Source organism: Mus caroli, chromosome 3 (genome assembly GCF_900094665.2).
Source record: "Mus caroli chromosome 3, CAROLI_EIJ_v1.1, whole genome shotgun sequence".
Classification (NCBI taxonomy): Eukaryota; Metazoa; Chordata; class Mammalia; order Rodentia; family Muridae; genus Mus; species Mus caroli.
In genome coordinates, this window is record NC_034572.1 from 80,623,505 (window position 1) to 80,642,052 (window position 18,548).

General features: G+C 45.2%; 1 protein-coding gene across 1 annotated transcript in view; it reads right to left on the reverse strand.

Annotated features, from left to right (window-relative positions):
* Positions 1 to 293: 293 nt before the first annotated feature.
* Positions 294 to 18,548, reverse strand: part of Prcc (proline rich mitotic checkpoint control factor) — a 26,645-nt gene continuing 8,390 nt past the window's right edge. The window contains exons 2-6 of the mRNA XM_021159090.2: positions 11,745 to 11,792; positions 9,045 to 9,611; positions 6,982 to 7,077; positions 2,378 to 2,521; positions 294 to 452 (exon numbers count right to left, since the gene is read on the reverse strand). Of these exons, the coding sequence (XP_021014749.1) occupies positions 354 to 452; positions 2,378 to 2,521; positions 6,982 to 7,077; positions 9,045 to 9,611; positions 11,745 to 11,792 (954 nt within the window). The 3' untranslated portion in view covers positions 294 to 353. The remainder of the gene's footprint in view (positions 453 to 2,377; positions 2,522 to 6,981; positions 7,078 to 9,044; positions 9,612 to 11,744; positions 11,793 to 18,548) is intronic.

The following is an 18,548-nucleotide window of genomic DNA, read 5'->3' on the forward strand; positions in this document are numbered from 1 at the left end:
AGTTCTTGCAGGAAGCACTCAGTTCTATCCCTAGCACCTTAGAAACCAGAGAGACACGTGCCCATAAATTTCAGCACTCAAGGGGCAGACCCAAGGGAATCAGAAGTTCAAAGTCATCCTAGGCCTGGAATGCTTGAAATCCTGCCTTATAAAACCCAAAAGAATCCTATAAAAAGCTTCCCTCTTACATAACATGATAAATACCTGACTAGACTCCTGTGAACCAGAGGCAGGGGGGAATGATATTAAGAACACAGCCTCCCCCTAGTGGCCACATGGAGAACAAGAGAGCAGGCCTACCAAAAGGGTGGTGCCTGGCTCTGGTCACATTAACTCCCCTCCCATTCCCAAGTTTATGGAATGCTGTGAGCCCTGAGCATCCTCACCTGATGAATCAGATATGTGATCTGGTGTTTCCTCCGCTGCTGGCCAGTTGGCTGTTCACCTTTCTTCTACAAGAGAAAGTAAAAAGAAAAACAAAAAGCAGTCCTTAATTCACAGATGGAAAGACATAAATCTCTCATATGCCTAGACAGTATAAAGCTGACAAACCAAGGCATTAGACATACAGCCCAAATCTTTAGGGAGAACAAGGGAACTTGGAGCTGCTTTTGTGTCTGTATATTTATAAAGCTAACATTTTATTAGAGCCATTATGAAAAACAAATCTAAAATGAGAATGCTTGCTAGAAGCAGCCCATTAATCCCCAGCAGACTGGCTACTCTTTGAGGTCAGGGCAGGAGTTAGTCTCTTTGATAACCCCACTCTCCTTCTAGCCTGAGCTCCAGGCTCGGCCTGTGGACACTGGCTTGTAGTGAGTCTAGGACAGCTTTTATACCACAGGCATGTGATCTGCTGACCTCTCTCCAGACTTCCTATCCATCTGCCTCTTAAACCTTCTTCATTTCTGTCCTCTTCTCTCCAGCCTGGGCAAATGTCTGGTCTGGCTCCTACCTACCACTTACTAAACCCTCATCCATCCATCATCTTTGGCCGAATCTGTACTGTCCTATCCTATGACATGTCAACCACTTCCCTGGGACAACAAAGTTCACAAGCTCCTTCTTCCTCGATCTATCTTCCAACCTCCATCAGTAACTACATTCAACTCCAAACCACACGTTGATGCAAACGATTTACTGTCAAGATCTATACTGGTCTGAGCTTTCATTGTGTGGTTTTTCTGTCCTCTGCCAGAGCTGTCTCGGGCTAGAAGCTTTCTCGCCAGCCCCACCCAACTCTCAGAACTCCTCCCCAGAGTCTCCTCAGCACTTATGTAATCAATTTGCACTGTAATCATTTACACTCAAGTGTCCTTAAACCTCATCCCAATTCTGCTGTCAACTTCTTGGGGAGAGAGGGGACTCTATCCTTTCTTCTCTTAAAAAGCAAGCTCAACAAAATGAAATGGGACAACACCCTGAAGCTGGGAAAAGACCAACTCTAACGCTTCTACTCAATGCATTACAACTGTAATTGTAATGTTACAACTGAAGGTGATAACACACGGACGTTCATGCCTCCCACAGTAAGCACACACCGGCAGCTGCCTGTGATGATGCCTCTCAAGCCCAACCTAGCAAAGCCCTTTCTCCTAAGTGGTTTTTCCAGTAAACAATGATAGATCTATGCTGCTCTAACCACAATCCTTTGCTCCATCCTGTATGACCGCCAACATTCAGTTAAAATAAATGATGGGGGCCTGGAAGGCCATCTGTGACCATAGAACAAAGAAAAGCCAAGTTGGTGGTGGTGGGGTGTCATAAAACCTCGACCTTGGTGTTGCTGGCATGCAGCTCATATCCAGCTACCCCACCCATGGCCAGCTCATAAGTATCCATACTACTCAGTTGCTAAGTGAAGAGACTTTCAGCATACTGACTGAAGAAAATGAGCACAGGGACGGCCCTTGGTGTGGGAAACAAGAACAACCAGAGACAGAGGTTAGCTACAACAATCTATGGAAAAGTAGCAAAAGAAGAGCAGCATGCTTGGGATCCAGGGCCTAGAACCTCTGAAGATCTGCTGTGCCCACTCCCCAAAGACAGGCTGAGCCAGCTCCCACATCAGTAGCATGGAGACTGGTGTGATTAGAGAGCATCTGTAGATGCTGGCTGATCGGTGGGAAGAGACGTACACAGCAGCTGGGAAACCGACCAATCGTTCATTCTCAACAACCAGAGCGCACCAGCAGCCGGATAGCTGTTAAATTCTGTAAAGGTCCGGAAGGCAAGCGTTGTTGCCATGCAGCTTGGTGTACACTTCATTCCCATGGGCAATAGTATTTGCTAAATATAGAGGTATATTTAGATCACAGTAGGTCAGATGAGGTGCAGGCCTTCCAAGTAGGCCATCCAAATGGTCTTTCACACTTACTTTGCTGAAGGACTTCATGGTTTTCTCTTCTGTCAGTGACTTGGTCATCCACTGCTGAGCCCCACTGAGTTGGTCATCACCTTTGATCTCCACAAAGTTGATTTCCTCTCTCCCTCGGTTCCTCTTGCCCTGCAGCCGCTTAAACTGAAAAATAAAAGTCATCAAAACAGGAGTGCAGGTGTCTGGGAAGTGGGTGAGGAGAGCAGGAGACACTGCTAAGGACCCGCCGCTAGCCTAGAGCAGTGCTAGGGCTCTGTGCCCTTGGTTTCTCTCTGTGAAATAGATGTCTACCGGCTCCCATGGAGCCAGGTGAGGGCTGCTGCTCAGGAGGTCTCCTGGAGTCAGAGCCAGGGTGGCCAAGAATATTTGTGGAAATCCATAAGTGCAAACCAGAAGACTGCTTGCCTGAAAGGTCTATTCTTCATTTCTGTTTTGGACACAACCATGAAGCCTCAAACTCAAAATCCTCCTGCCTCAGTCTCCCAAGGATTAGGATTACAACTTTCAAAATGAGGGTAGGGGGCTGGAGAGATGGCTCAGCGGTTAAGAGTACTAACTGCTCTTCTGGAGGTCCTGAATTCAAATCCCAGAAACCACATGGTGAGTCACAACCATCCATAATGAGGTCTGATGCCCTCTTCTGGAGTGTCTGAAGACAGCGACTGCGTACTTCCATATAATAAATATATAGAAAGAAAGAAAGAAAGAGAGAGAGAGAGAGAGAGAGAGAGAGAGAGAGAGAGAGAGAGAAGGGTGGGCAGTGGTGGTGCTGCTTGCCTTTAATCCCAGCACTTGGGAAGCAGAGGCAGGAAGATTTCTGATTTCCAGGCCAGCCTGCTCTACAGAGTGAGTTCCAGGACAGCCAGGGATACACAGAGAAACCCTGTCTCGGGGGGAAAAAAAGAATAAAGAAATGAGGGTAGGCCAGGGGATGGTGATGCACACCTTTAACCAACAGAAGCAGATGGATCTCTGTGAGTTTGAGGCCAGCCTGGTCTACAAATCAAGTTCTAGGACAGCCAGGGCTATACAGAGACACTCTGTCTTCAAAACAAAACAAACTTATTGAGAGTCAGGGGCTGGAGAAATGGCTCAGCAGCTAAAAAGCACTGGCTGCAGGGTCCAGTCCCAGCACCCAAATGATGGCTTACAACTATCTAACTCCAGTTCCAGGTAACTGAAGCCCTCTTCTGGTTTCCATGTACACTTGCATGTATATGGTACACAAACATACAGGCAAAACACCCAAACGCATAAAATAAAAATAAATAAAATCAAAGGTAGGTGGGTGTGGCTTTTTTTTTTAAAGGAACTGAGGGTAAACTGAGTCTGGCCTGTAGCCCCAGCTACTTGGGAGGCAGAGACAGAAGCCTTCATGTTCAGAAGTTTGTTTGCTTTCTGTTTGATTTTGTTGTTACTTGGTGTCACTTTTTCTTTTTTATTGCATTTTATTTGTGTGAAAGAGAGAGAGACTGAGAGAGACAGAGACAAAGACAACACACACTCAGATCAAGGCACACAGGCAGAAATCAGAGAACAGCTTGTGGGAATTGCTTCCCTTTTTTCACAATGTAAGTAAAACTCAAATCACGAGGCTTAGCAACTGCCTTGTACCCACCTCCTAAGCCCAATGAAGCATGAAGAATCATAGCAAGACCCTGTCTCAAAAAATAAAGGGGAGAGGGGAAAAACTCTAAGATTTCTCCTCTAAAAATTCTTTCAGGACTGGGGATGTGATTCACTAATGTACTTACATTAAGTGTGTACTAAGCCCTGGTTCATCTCCCCAGCCCTGTATGGCACACATGTGTCATCTCAGCATTCTGGAGGCAGAAATGGGAGAATCAAGGTAATCCTTGGCTACACACGAGTTCAAGGTCACCCTCAAAGACAGACAAAAAACAGACAACCCAGCAGTTCTCTTTCCACCTTGTCTTTCTCACTGGATTGGTATCAGCCATCATCAAATTCCACCCCAAAGAATTCATGAAGAAGAGAAAATTGGGTGGATAGTAAGGGAGCCTCAAAAGGCCAAAGAATGCCGGGCGTGGTGGCGCACACCTTTAATCCCAGCACTCGGGAAGCAGAGGCAGGCAGATTTCTGAGTTCGAGGCCAGCCTGGTCTACAAAGTGAGTTCCAGGACAGCCAGGGCTACACAGAGAAACCTTGTCTCGAAAAAAAGAAAAAAGAAAAAAAAAAGGTCAAAGAATTCTCTTATAAAACTCCTGTTCTTTTGATCTCTGGAAGAAAGGGGGCAGGGGAGTTAACAAATAGGAAAAGGAAAAGGAAAAGACGGGACAGGACAACCGCCATCTGGGCATGGTAGGTACATACCTGTAATCCCTACAGTGAGGAGGGCAAGGCAGGAGAACTGCCATGACTTTTGAGGCCAGAACCTCTGGGTAGGGAAGGAGAGGAAACAGAAGGAAAAAAGGAGGAAGAAATCCAGATCACCGGGAGCACTGATCAGCTTCCGTGAGACCCAGGAGCTGGTGGGGCCTGTACAAGGAACTACCATGGTTACTCAGGGAATTGTTAGCTGCTGCTTGAGCTGAGAAGCCATGGCGCTGCACTTGCCTTAAGGTAATACTCAAAAACACATTCTCCCTTTCTTCAGTGTAAATCAACCAGTAATTCAGCCAGATGATCACTCAACTAAAAAACTAAGCTATGAGCCTCACTGAAAACAGATCTGGTCATGAGAGCAGACTCTTGCCTAGTCACAAGGGCAAGTACCCTAGGGAGTTTGAGAAGTCCTCAAAGGAGACTGGAAATGTCTCTCCTGTGTTCTCCATCCTGCGGAGAGCCCACACAGATGGGATGGCAAACATTCCAGCTGCCAGCATGAGAACCAAGACAACAGCATAGAGATAGCAGCACAACTCAGCAGAAACCATTTTGTGGAGCTGTGATACCAGCCCTGGCCTGCCCCAAACTTTCTTTCATAAGGAAAAACTTAACTGCTATTACACAAACTATTGTTGGGGTTTTGTTTGTTTGTTAATTAGTTTTAGATCAACTTAACACAAGCTAGAGTCATTTGGGAAAAGGAAACCTCAGTTGAGAAGATACCCCCACTAGATCAGTCTGTGGGCAAGCCTGGGGTACACTTTCTGATTGGTGACTGATGTGAGAGGCTCACTGTGGCTGTGGTCCTGGGTGCTACAAGGCAGGCTATGCAGGCAGGCCATGAGCAGCACAGCAGGATGCAGTGCTTTTCCATGGCCTCTGTGTCAGCGCTGGTCTTCAGGTTCCTACCTTGCCTTGCCTTCCCTGAATAATACAGACTACAGCTGGAAAGAAGAAAGAAACCCTTTCCTTCCACAGCTTTGTTTTGGTTTGGTTTTGTTCATGGTATTTTATCACAACAATAAAAAGGCTAAGACAATGTGTCTATATGTTATACGTACAACAAAAAATTAAGATGTAGTAAAATTCTTTTTAATTAAAAATAAACTTCCGCCGGGCGTGGTGGTGCACGCCTTTCGTCCCAGCACTCAAGAAGCAGAAGCAAGTGGATTACTGAGTTCAAGGCCAGCCTGGGTATACACAGTGAGTTCCAGGACAGCCAAGGCTACACAGAAAAACTGCCTCAAAACAAACAAACAAACAAATAAACAAACAATAAATAAAATAATAAAAGTAAACTCCCCATAATCCCAGCAGTCAGAAGACAGAACATAAAACTTGCAAATTCAAAACCAGTCTGGCCACATATCAAATCTTGTAACTTCAGATTTGAAACCTGGTATCAAAAATGGCCATTGATGGGCTGAAGAGACTCTGCCAAGAGTGAGTGCTGCTCTGACAGAGGATGAATTTAGTCTCCAGCATCCACAGCAGCTCCAAAGGGGCCTGACTCCGCTGGTCTCCGCAGCGACCTACACTTATGTGCACTTACCCTGACACAGACACATAAAGATATACATAACTAAAAATAAAATAAATCTTAAATTTAAAAAAATAGAAAGGCAGGCTGGAGAGATGGCTCCGTTAAGAGCACTGACTGCTCTTCCAAAGGTCCTGAGTTCAAATCTCAGCAACCACATGGTGGCTCACAACCATCCGAAATGAGATCTGATGCCCTCTTCTGGTGTGTCTGAAGACAGCTACAGTGTGCTTACATATCACTTATGGGCTTAGGATAGGGCTCTGTAGTCTACTACCTGACTAACAAGCACAGGTCTTGTGCTTGATCCCTAGCACAGAAAATAGAAAGCTATTTTGCCTTTGTGGTGGTTTAAAGAAGAAGTGTTTCCCATAGGCTCAGATATTTGAACACAGTCCGTAGCTGGTGGCACTGTTTGGGGAGATGGTCCAGTCTGCTGGAACACTGGTGCTGGGCTGTGAGAGTTTATATAGCCTTGCCCCACTTTCTCTGTTCTCTGCTTCCTGTGTGTGAATGGAGATGTGAGCTCTCAACTTCCCACCTGTCCCTACTGCCATGCAAGCTGCTTGACCCTATGCATGGAATAGCCCTATCCCACTGCAATGGTCTCTCATCCCTTTGGAACTATAAGCTCAAATACGCCTTCTATAGGTTGTTTTTGTCATGGTATTGTCTCACAGCAACAGAGAAGTAAGTAATACATTTGTAACTCACTGCTTCATCATCAATGAAAGAGGCATCAGGGGCAATTTCCTGGGGAGGGACCAGAGCCGGGTCCGGTGCAGGATAGTAGCCACCACTGTAGTAATCCTATAGTCAGAACAGAAAACAAATGACTGAGGGCATAATGAAGACAAGACAAAGCAAAGTGCATGGAAAAGGCCGATGCTGCACCAAAGCCCCTCAGACGGACCAGCCCAGATCTATTCAAGGGCCTACCCTCTGGGTCACCAACAGTCCCTGCAGCTCCCTCATGAGTACCATCCAGGCAGAGAGTTATTGCCTGAGAGAAGGTGACAAAGGATGCACATTCTCTCCTGCTGTGCCCTGCTCCCTTAGCTGCTTCCCTGTGTAACTCCCACATCACCTCTCCAGTGCCCTTAGACAGACCTGACCTGTTCTTCAGACACAACAACCTCTGACGTGAACAGGGAGGAAAGGCAGTGCTATTAGATCAAAAGCCACATCCCTTCACAGACCAGGCCATCCTCTCCCCTGCTTCCCCTCCTCCCCGACCCTCCACTCCCTTTCCTCTCTGCTGTACAGTTTCAGGGGGCTGCCTGGTCATGTGCAGTCCTGCAGTACAGGACTGCCTGTACTCAAGAATCACAGGCAGTCTGACTACAAACATGCTCCATGAGCTACTTGTTGCTGGGCATGGTAGCATACACCTTTAATCCCAGGACTCAGGAGGTAGAGGCAGGTGAATCTCTATGAGTTCAAAGCTACTCTGGTCTATGTACTAAGTTCCAGGACAGCTAGAACTATATAGTGAGATGCTGTCAAATAAATAAATAAATAAATAAGATGCTACAAAATTGGGAATGAACTAGGTTAAGAGCTGTATTCTTGGGCTAGAAAGATGGCTCATAAGAGCACTGACTGCTCTTCCAAAGGTCCTGAGTTCAAATCCCAGCAACCACATGGTGGCTCACAACCATCCGAAATGAGATTTAATGCCCTCTTCTGATGTGTCTGAAGACAGCTACAGTGTACTTACATATAATAAATAAAATCTTAAAAAAAAAGATACAAGTCACTACTCCAGTTAAGGATGAAAGACAGAGGCCATCTTGGCATTGCATGCTGTCTAGCTGAGGTTCTAGGGCACCTGTTTTGCAAAAAAAGGTTGTCTTGACAAGTCACTTTGACTCTGTTCGTGTGCTCCCTTATATGACACTGCCTGGTACCCAGAAGCTTACACCAAACGTCCCCATTCCTCAACATCTATGTTCAAAGCAGCAACTCTTAGTTCTAGGATTAGAGACCACTCCTTTCCTATGTTTGTTAAATCTCCCACAACCCTCAATAAACTTCCATTTTCAAAATTCTCTATTTCAGTAAGTGTCTCTTGCTGATCCCTGTGTTAAAGACTCGGACAGGAGATAGAGGAACTATTGGGAGGTGGAGTTTCCTGGAAGGAACAAAGGTCAATGGTGGTGTAATCCCACAGGATCCCATAGCCTTCTTTTCTCTTCGCTTCCTCTGCTGCAGTCCCATGACACACGGTCCAGCAGTAACGCAGCAAACAGATGCTCACAGGCCCAAAAGCAAAGCAACCACGGACTGAAGCCTGAGACCCTGAGTGAAAATAACCTAGTACCCTCCAGCATATCACCTGAGGCTTCCAGCACAGTGACAGAAAGCTAACGTGCAGAACGAAGGGTTAGCGGCATGAGTCACCCTGTAATACTCAGACAATTTACATCTGTTCAGAATAAAAGCAGTGTGTTTTCAGACCTAGTAGATATAAGAATATTAAGCAGGGGTGGAGAAATGGCTCAGCGGATAAGAGCACTAACTGCTCTTCTGGAGGTCCTGAATTCAAATCCCAGCAACCACATGGTGGCTCACAACCATCCATAATGAGATCTGATGCCCTCCTCTGGTGTGTCTGAAGACAGCTACAGTGTACTTAAGATATAACAATAAATACATCTTTAAAAATAAGAAAGAAAAAGAAAAGCAAAGTGACCCACAGGCCATATCACTGGTTCAAACCCTCCTTCAGCACCATGTTCCAATATTCCTGGGCTGCCCACTCTGTCCTTACCTACCTGATAATAAGCACCAGCAGCATTGGCATCGCCATATGTGGAAAACTGATTGTAGCTGTAGTCATCCCCAGGCTTCGGCATCCAGGGAGCTCCACTTGACCCTGCCGCCATCTTAAACTCAAGGGGGGCATTGGCTGCATCGTCCTGGAAAGCTGGTTCTGGTTCTGTGCCTGGAGGCAGCTCTTCAGGGACAGTGGGGACAGGGTAAGGGTATGGCTCAACTCCAGGTGGCTCAGCCTTGTCAGGGAGGGAGAAAAAGTTCTCAGGAGCAACTTCCTCGTCACTGTCGTCATCCTCCTGTGTTATCTGCTTGGTCACCTGCAGGGCAGCACTCTTGGCAGCAGCCTTGATGGCAGAGGGTGATGGAGTGGTGGTTGTGGTACCCAAAACAGGAGCAAGTGAGGCGGGCTTGGTCTTAGAAGCCAATCTAGAGGGCTTAGCATCTGAGGAGATATCTGAGGGTTTCCGGGAGAAGGCATGGGGCAGGAGCAACCTGTTAGTCTCTTTCACAGTCAGGTTTTTAGGTTGGGGGAGCAAGGCAGACAAACCAGTCCCCTCGCCGGATCCCTAGTGAGCCCAAGTTTGGAATGAGAGGGAAGAAAGACAAGTGAGACTTCATGTTATACAGCAGCAATATGACAAACAAGATCATAGTTCTGCACTTCTCTGAGGCCTGAGGCCCTTGATGCTCTGTTACATCACGCACTCAGGCCCTCCTTGTCCAGGACTTATATAGATGTTCTTTCCACAATGAAAGGCCATCTTGGCTCGGCTCTGCCCAGTCTCGATCCATGATTATCTGACACGGATCCTACCTGAACTCCGAGAGTCTTCAGTAAATACAGTGCATGCCCTCAATCTCACATTAGCCCTTCTTAAAAACCTAAGTCTTGAGTTGAGAGAAATTATTCAGTGATCAAGAGCACTATTCATCTTCCAAGCAATCAGGATTTAGTTCCCAGCACATATAGTGCAGCCCACAACCTCCAGTAACTACAGCTCCAGGGGATCCAATACCTTTTTCTGACCTCAGCAGCCATCAGGCACACATGATGCATATATACATATACACATATATGTACATATGTATACATATATTGTATATGTATATGTGTGTGTATGTATACACACTCATATACACAAAATAAAAATAAATCTTAAAAACAACCAAATATTCACCTTCTCCCTCCCTTGAAGTGGTAATTATTCAAGAACATTATTCTGCTTAAGAGATATCTGTACCTGTTGCTAAAAGCTCCTTCTGCCAACCCACCCAAGGAAAGCCCTCTGTGTGGTACATCGACTAATGCCATAAGCAAGCACTTAGCTTATCGGTTTCTATACTAATCGGCCCCACCCCTGCAGAGCTGCTCTTACTCATATGAATTGCAGGATTTTGCTTTCTGTATGCAAAAGGGCTGGTCTGTCCTAAGTATAGAGAGGTACCAATAGGAAAAGGACAGTGGAATATGATTACTGTGTCACTGTCCTGGAGCACCAGGGTATCTTCTCAGCCAAGAAATTCCCACAAAGAGTGAGTGAAACAGGATTTCTGAGATAAGCAGGCCAAGCAGAGGAGAGGTGTTCATTTGGAGGAGGACCAGAGTGAGGTGCTGGGGGTGGGAGGTCAGGAGCCCTGCTCCGGCCACCTTAGAACTTCTTTCTTGTTGTTGTTGTTGTTTTGGGGGGTTTTATCAAGACAGGGTTTCTCTGTGTATCCCTGGCTGTCCTGGAACTCACTCTGTAGACCAGGCTGGCCTCTCACTCTGTAGACCAGGCTCTGGCCTCTCACTCAGAAATCCACCTGCCTCTGCCTCCCAAGTGCTGGGATTAAAGGCGTGTGCCACCACTGCCGGACCAGTTGAGACTTCTGTTCATGCTTGCAGCTGCTTCTCTCCAAGTACAACAGCTACTTGGACTCCCCAGGACCAGACCTGACCTTTGGAGTCAGAACACCTGACACAGGTGTACTCCACCCACACTAGCTGTCTGACTTTGGGCATATTCCTCGGTTTCCTCTTGTAAACTATGGTCATAACCTAGGATTTAGTCCCTCCAGTGAAGAAGGAATCCGTTAGATACCAGTAAGGCATTTAAAATGAATGATACCTAGTACCAAGTAAGTGCTGTCTGCATATCTATTTCCAGATTAGAAACACAACAGGAAAAGCAGGCAACTTTACAACACAAGTGGTCCCAATCATCATCTCACCGATGTACATAACTCTCCCTAAACAATTCTTCTACCTGAAATGTAATGGACTGAATTAAGTGACAGTCTCTACTCCTACCATTGCCTGTCCTTCCAGAAAGGTCAATGTCATTGTGCTAATGCCAGGAAAGAATGAGAAAAAGAGGGGTGAATTAGAGTCAGAGCAGCTACATTGGAAACCAAAGTTAGACCAACAACAGTCCTCAAATACCTGCAAACGTGCTGCCCTCAATTGAAAACCTTAGGGCCCTTTAAGTCCTATCTTTCTAGAAACAATACAGAAAGAGATTAAAGGTTGGGCAGTGGTGGCCCACGCCTTTAATCCCAGCACTTAGGAGGCAGAGATAGTCGGATTTCTGAGTTCAAGGCCAGCCTCGTCTACAGACTGAGTTCCAGGACAGACAGACAGGGCTATACAGAGAAACCCTATCTAAAAAAAAAAAAAAAAAAAAAAAAAAAGAGAGAGAGAGAATAGCAATCAAGCTTACCTGCAGGACAACTTTCTTCTTCGCAGGCTCATCTTCCTCAGAATCTGACTAAGAGAAAAAGAACCAGAGTAAAGCATAATTGTCTTAGCACAGTAGACGAAACCTACTCAACAAACATTTATAAAAGACTGAGGGGCTGGAGAGACGGCTCAGTGGTTAACAGCATTGACTGCTCTTCCGAAGGTCCTGAATTCAAATTCCAGCAACCACATGATGGCTCACAACCATCTGTAATGAGATCTGATGCCCTCTTCTGGGGTGTTTGAAGACAGCTACAGTGTACTTGCCTTTATGCCCGTGAGCACCTCTGCAGAACTGCAGCCAGACCAGACCTAGTCAAGTTAGTGCAGTCCCTGGGCACTGCAGCAGCTACTGAGGACGAATACACCTTGATCACCTCAGTTTCTGCTAAAATGAGACTATTTCCTCCATTTGATCCTTGGTACAAAGCAACGCTATACCTAGTCTTATAACTGCATTCACTAGATGATGGAATTTGGCCCACAATCTCACCCAATCTCAGCTTCACTTTTAAACCACTTACACTGCCTGCATGACCACACAGCGGGAAGCTCCAGTGGGATTAAGTGGTGGGTTAACTACCTCTCTATGAGGCATTAAAGGTCAAAATTGCTGGAGAAATCCATTCTCTCTCCAAGTCTGATCTATTGTGTGTCAAATACCATCCTTCCTGGCTGGGGAAGACAGGAAAATGATGGGTCGGAGATCCTGACTGAAAAAGGAGGCCACTAATATTAGCCTTTGGACTTACCAGGACTGGACCACATTGAAAAGACATGCCTGAGCTATTTGCCAAATGCAGTGGCTGCCTTCAATCACAGCACAAGAGGCAGGTGGACCTCTGTGAGCTTACACTGTTTTTAGGCACACATATCCATACTCATACATAATTAAAAGAAAAAAATGTTTAAAAATTGTTTTAAATAAGTACTTCTTAGAACCATAGAGGTGGCTCGGCAGGTAAGAGCACTTGGCATGCAAGCCTGACAATCTAAATTAATCCCCTGGAACCACGTGGGAAGCCAGATACAATAGAGCACATCTGTAACCCCAGCATTCCTACAAGAATTGGTCAGAGGGGCTGGCGAGATGGCTCAGCGGTTAAGAGCACTAACTGCTCTTACAAAGCTCCTGAGTTCAAATCCCACAACCACATGGTGGCTCACAACCATCGGTAATGAGATCTGATGCCCTCTTCTGGTGTGTCTAAAGACAGCTACAGTGTACTTACAAATAACAATAAATAAATCTTTGGAGAAAAAAAAAAAAGGACTGCCACCATTAACAAAAAATGACTTCTCAAATCCACCTTTCCATGGTCTTGGTCTAGGCATTTGTAAAGTAAAGGTGATTGAGCTTTTGGTGACCTTTAATCCCAGCACCCAGGAGGCCAAGGGAGGAAATTCTTTAAGAGTTTGAGGCCAACCTGACCCTGTATTGTTTTTTCAAGGCCTAGGCATCAAGAGTATTAGACACTAATTTTTAGAAATACAACCTGGGCCATTTACTCTAATGTGCCTGAAGGTCTTCTGTGTGATCTGCTCACAAAGAACTTGGATGCCAACGAGCCTGACAAATGCCCAAATAACTGTGAAATTAAATAATAATAATAGAAAAATCAGATGTAGTTCAAGCTTCCCTCAGTGAGCATAGCCATTATGAGTACAGTACTATTGTGTATGGAATTTGTGTGAGGTAACCTTGGCTGGCCTTGAACTTGTAATGCTCCTGGCTCCTGCCTTCTGAATACTGGGATTTTACTGAGGCACACCTCCACATCTGGTTACAGAGACTTCTAATAAAACGAAAACTTCAGGGTGTGGGGAAAGCACATCATCAGTGTGCGCATGGCCCTAATTATCAATCTACTGGGGATCTCCCCCCAGAGTCAAAAGCTGTGTATTGAAGAAAACATACCCATTTCAGTTTAGACAGGGGCCTGAGGACCACACTAAAGTCACACTGGGACAACAAATCAGAACACAGGTTTTTGTGGCAGCCATGTCATTTACTGAGTGGGAAATGCAGCTACTCACCCTACCCAATGCTAGCTAGAATACTATTACCCCTGTCACAGTGACGCTGAGACAGGGCTACTGTCCAAGAAAATGCATATGAACCAAGGTTCCTAGCAGAGCTCAGGGTTATCATTCTTTCTCCCACACCACAAGAAACACTCAACCAAGAAAAAGGCATAAACATCACCATCTGAGCATGTGTAACTCTTTCTCTCTTCAATCCCCACTCCTTCCTATACCCCCACCACTCCCACCACCATCACACACACACACACACACACACACACACACACACACACACTCTTGCATTCTGATCCTGAGAGCTCAAGAAACCCCAGCACCTTGTTCCCTGTGTTATCCTGGTCCTGGGCAGCTAAACCAAAGCATCTGCCACAACAGATCTATGAGCGACTCTGAGGTAACTCAAGACCACCATGTCTTTTTGTTTGTGGGTTTTCATTTTTTGTTTGTTTTTTGGAGACAATGTTTCACTCTGCAGCACAAGCTAGCATTGAGCCCTCAGCAATCCTGCTTCAGCTTTCCAGGGCTGGGATTATATGCCTTGTAAAGTATGTCCTCTTTTCTTAGATCCTGTGAAACACAGGGGTCACAGTCACAGTGGAAACAAACTGTCCTTCTACTAATAGAAATGAAGACCAGATCAGCAGTGAGAAGAAAACTCAATTTCTCTTTAAATGTAAAGACTGTTCTCGAGCCGGGCGTGGTGGCGCACGCCTTTAATCCCAGCACTCGGGAGGCAAAGGCAGGCGGATTTCTGAGTTCGAGGCCAGCCTGGTCTACAAAGTGAGTTCCAGGACAGCCAGGGCTACACAGAGAAACCCTGTTTCGAAAAACCAAANTTTTTTTTTTTTTTTTTTTTGGTTTTGTGTATTTATTTAAAGAGGATCTCTCTATGTACCTACCCCTGGCTGTCCTGGTACTCTCTATGTAGACCAGGCTAGCCTCAAACTCACAAAGATCTGTTACATCTGCCTCTGAATGCTGGGATTAAAGGTGTGAACTACTCCCAACTGATGTCTATTATATAAACACAAACACAATCATCTCTACTGACTCACCAGGTCAAATATGCCACTAATTCTGGTCTAACTCCTCACAATCCTTCTTCTCTGAGCTTCTATTGAGAGCCCTTTATAAATTATCCTGTGACATAGACCACTATGGCAAACTCCCAGACACAACACATCAAGCAAGCAAATAAATAAATAAATAAATAAATAAATGAAATGCTGAGGGGCTGAGCAGATGCCAGTGGGTGAGAGTGTTTGCTGTGAAAGAGTTCCTAACTCCAGTACCACACACAAACCCAGGCACAGCTACTTGTGCTTGTAACCTTGTAACCCCAATATGGTAGGGAAGAGACAGGCAAATCCTGGGAGCTTGTAAACTAACCCAGCTTAGCAGTATCGGGTTCTGTGAGGCACCTTGTTATAAATAATAAGATGGAATGCTGGTGAGATGGCTTAACAGGTAGAACCAGGCCTGAGGAGCACACTAGATCTCACAGGGTGGCAGGAGAAGGCTCAGTGACAGCCACAAAGATGACTACAGAATATAGATACACTTCCTGGCCCTTTCACAAACCTCACCAATCTGACCCCAGGAGTAGCTGGAAACACGGGACTCCACTGTACACTATGCAGAGAAGCTACGGTGCCACTCAAAACTCCTAGGTACCTAGGAACCTGACCACAGACTAAAGAAAAACAAAAGTACAGAAAGAAATTATCCCAACAACCCAAAGAAAAAAGAAAATTTAGTGCTGTTGGTGCTGTAGCTCAGTAGCAAAGCACTCACCTAGCACTAGAGAACCTGGGTTTGATGGGTGTAAGTTCATTAGAATACAGCCGGGCTTCTTAAACATCTTTCTCCCTTTTGGCTGGGGAAATTTTTATGTGGCCTCCCAAGTATACAGGTATACAAAAAGCATTCATTAAAATACTTTATAATAAGCCATGAAGAAACGTATCTTTTAGGGGGGTTACTGTTGTTGTTGTTGTTTGAGACAGGGTTTCTCTCTGTAGGCCTGGCTGACCTGGAATTCACTCTGTAGACCAGGCTGACCTCAAAACTCATCCACAGAGATCTGTTTGCCTCTGCCTCTTTTGGGATTAAAAGTAAGAGCCACCCTACACAACCTTCTGAGAATGTAGGCATCGCAATCTTCTTCAGGGTTGATCCATACTTTGACTTTATAAGCATCAGTACTAGGTTTGGGGTTGCAGCTTGGTTGCTGGAGTACCTTGGGCACTAGGACCTAAATCTCAGCCTTGAATTTTAAAACCTTGCATGGTGGTACACGCAGGTTAATAATCTCAGCACTCAGGAGGTAGAGAGACAGGAAAATCATAAATTCAAGGTCATCCTAGGCTACACAGTAATTCTGAGGCCTGCTGGGGGCTTCATGAGACCCTGCATCAAAGAAAGGGGTGGGGGTAGGATGCCATGAATACAGCTTCACATATTATGTAATATAAAATGGAAGACGTATGATTAGAGATATTTCTGAAATTCTCAAGACCTAGAGAAGGCTCCACAGTTAAGAGCATCTGTTGAGCCGGGCAGTGGTGGCACACGCCTTTAATCCCAGCACTTGGGAGGCAGAGTCAGGCGGATTTCTGAGTTCGAGGCCAGCCTGGTCTACAAAGTGAGTTCCAGGCCAGGGCTATACAGAGAAACCCTGTCTCGAAAAAACAAAACAAAACAAAACAAAACAAAACACCAAAAATAAAAAGAGCATTTGTTGTGGGGCTAGAGCGATGACTCAGTAGTTAAGAGCACTGACTGCTCTTCCAGAGGTCCTGAGTTCAATTCCCAGCAACCACATGGTGGCTCACAACCATCTGTAATCTGATCTGATACCCTCTTCTGGTGTGTCTAAAGACAGCTACTGTATACTTACAAATAACAATAAATAAATCTTAAAAAAAAAAAAAAACCCTGAAAATTCTATTCTAATCTCAAGCCAAATTTCATTTATATTTTTTTTTCTTTTCTATTTTGAGACAGAATCTCATGTCATCTAGGCTGGCCTTAAAGCCTACCACCATCCGGCCTTAAACTTAGTATACAGCCAGGGAAGGTGTCCTTTAGCAACTCCCAGTCCTCCTTCGTCCACCACCAAAGTACTGGGATTACAGGTATATCTGCACCACCACTCCAGGCCTTCATGCAACAATCTTTTGTTTGTTTGTTTGTTTGTTTTTTGAGACAGAGTTTCTTTCTCTGTGTAGCCCTAACTGTCCTGGAACTCACTCTGTAGACCAGGCTGGCCTCGAACTCAAAAATCTGCCTGCCTCTGCCTCCCAAATGCTAGATTATGGGCCATGTAACTGCCTGGCTCATGTAACAATCTTAAAACTGCATTGTAGCTGGGGTTCCTGTGGCAGCTTTGCTAAATGTCCACTTCCTCCATAGCCTTTTTTTGGGTTTTTTGTTTGTTTGTTTGTTTGTTTGTTTGTTTTTTAAAGACAGGGTTTCTCTGTGTAGCCCTGGCTGTCCTGGAACTCACTTTGTAGACCAGGCTGGCCTCGAACTCAGAAATCCACCTGCCTCTGCATCCCAAGTGCTGGGATTAAAGGCGTGCGCCACCACGGCCGGCCCCCAGAGCCTATTAACTTTTATCTTCCACTGCCTCTGGTGAGTGGTGGGCAAGAGGAAAGGTTAAACACTTATTAAAGTAGGTTGTACAAAATGTATGCCTACACTGTTCCCACTTTCCCCTCAAAAAACTAAGATATGCTAATCTGATCCTTGTGTCACTTTTTCTATCACTCAGATAAGAGTGACAGAAAACTATCAAAAGCTTTGTTTTCCATAATTAAGCCACATGCTCCTACAAGAGCAGAAAACTTTGTATAAANGGTAAGAATATGGGGGCTGGAGAGATGGCTCAGTTGTTAAGAGCACTGACTGCTCTTCCAGAGGTCCTGAGTTCAAATCCCAGCAACCACATGGAGGCTCACAACCATCTGTAATGAGATCTGGTGCCCTCTTCTGGCCTTCAGGCATACATGCAGGTAGAACACTGGTAAGAAATAAATCTTAAAAAACAAACAAACAACAACAATAAGAAGATCTGAGGTAACTTTATAGATAAAGTGCTTACCACACAAGCATGAGGATCTGAGTTTAATATCTACAACCTAGATTTAGAAGGAAGAAAGGAAGGAAGGAAGGAAGGAAGGAAGGAAGGAAGGGCACAGTGGTGACTCACAACTGCCTATAACCCCAGTTCCTGGAGAATCTGATGTCCTCTTCTGACCTCTACACAAGGGCTCAAACCCACACCACACTCAGACACACATAAGTTTTATATATACACATATACATATACATAAAACTTTCCTGGTACTGGAGGCCTTTAATCCCAGCACTTAGGAGGCAGAAGCAGGCAGATGGATCTCTGAGTTGGAGGCCTGCCTGGTCTACTGAGTAAGTTCAAAACCAGGGCTACACAGTGAAACCCTGTCTTGAAAACAATAACATCAAAAAAAAAAATTTTTTTTTTCAGAAAGTAGAACTCAAAAGTTTTAGGGGGGCTGGTGAGATGGCTCAGTGGGTAAGAGCACTCGACTGCTCTTCCGAAGGTCCAAAAGTTCAAATCCCAGCAACCAAATGGTGGCTCACAACCATCCGTAATGGGTATCTGACTCCCTCTTCTGGAGTGTCTGAAGACAGCTACAGTGTACTTACATATAATAAAAATAAATAAATCTTTAAAAAAAAAATTAAAAAAAAAAAA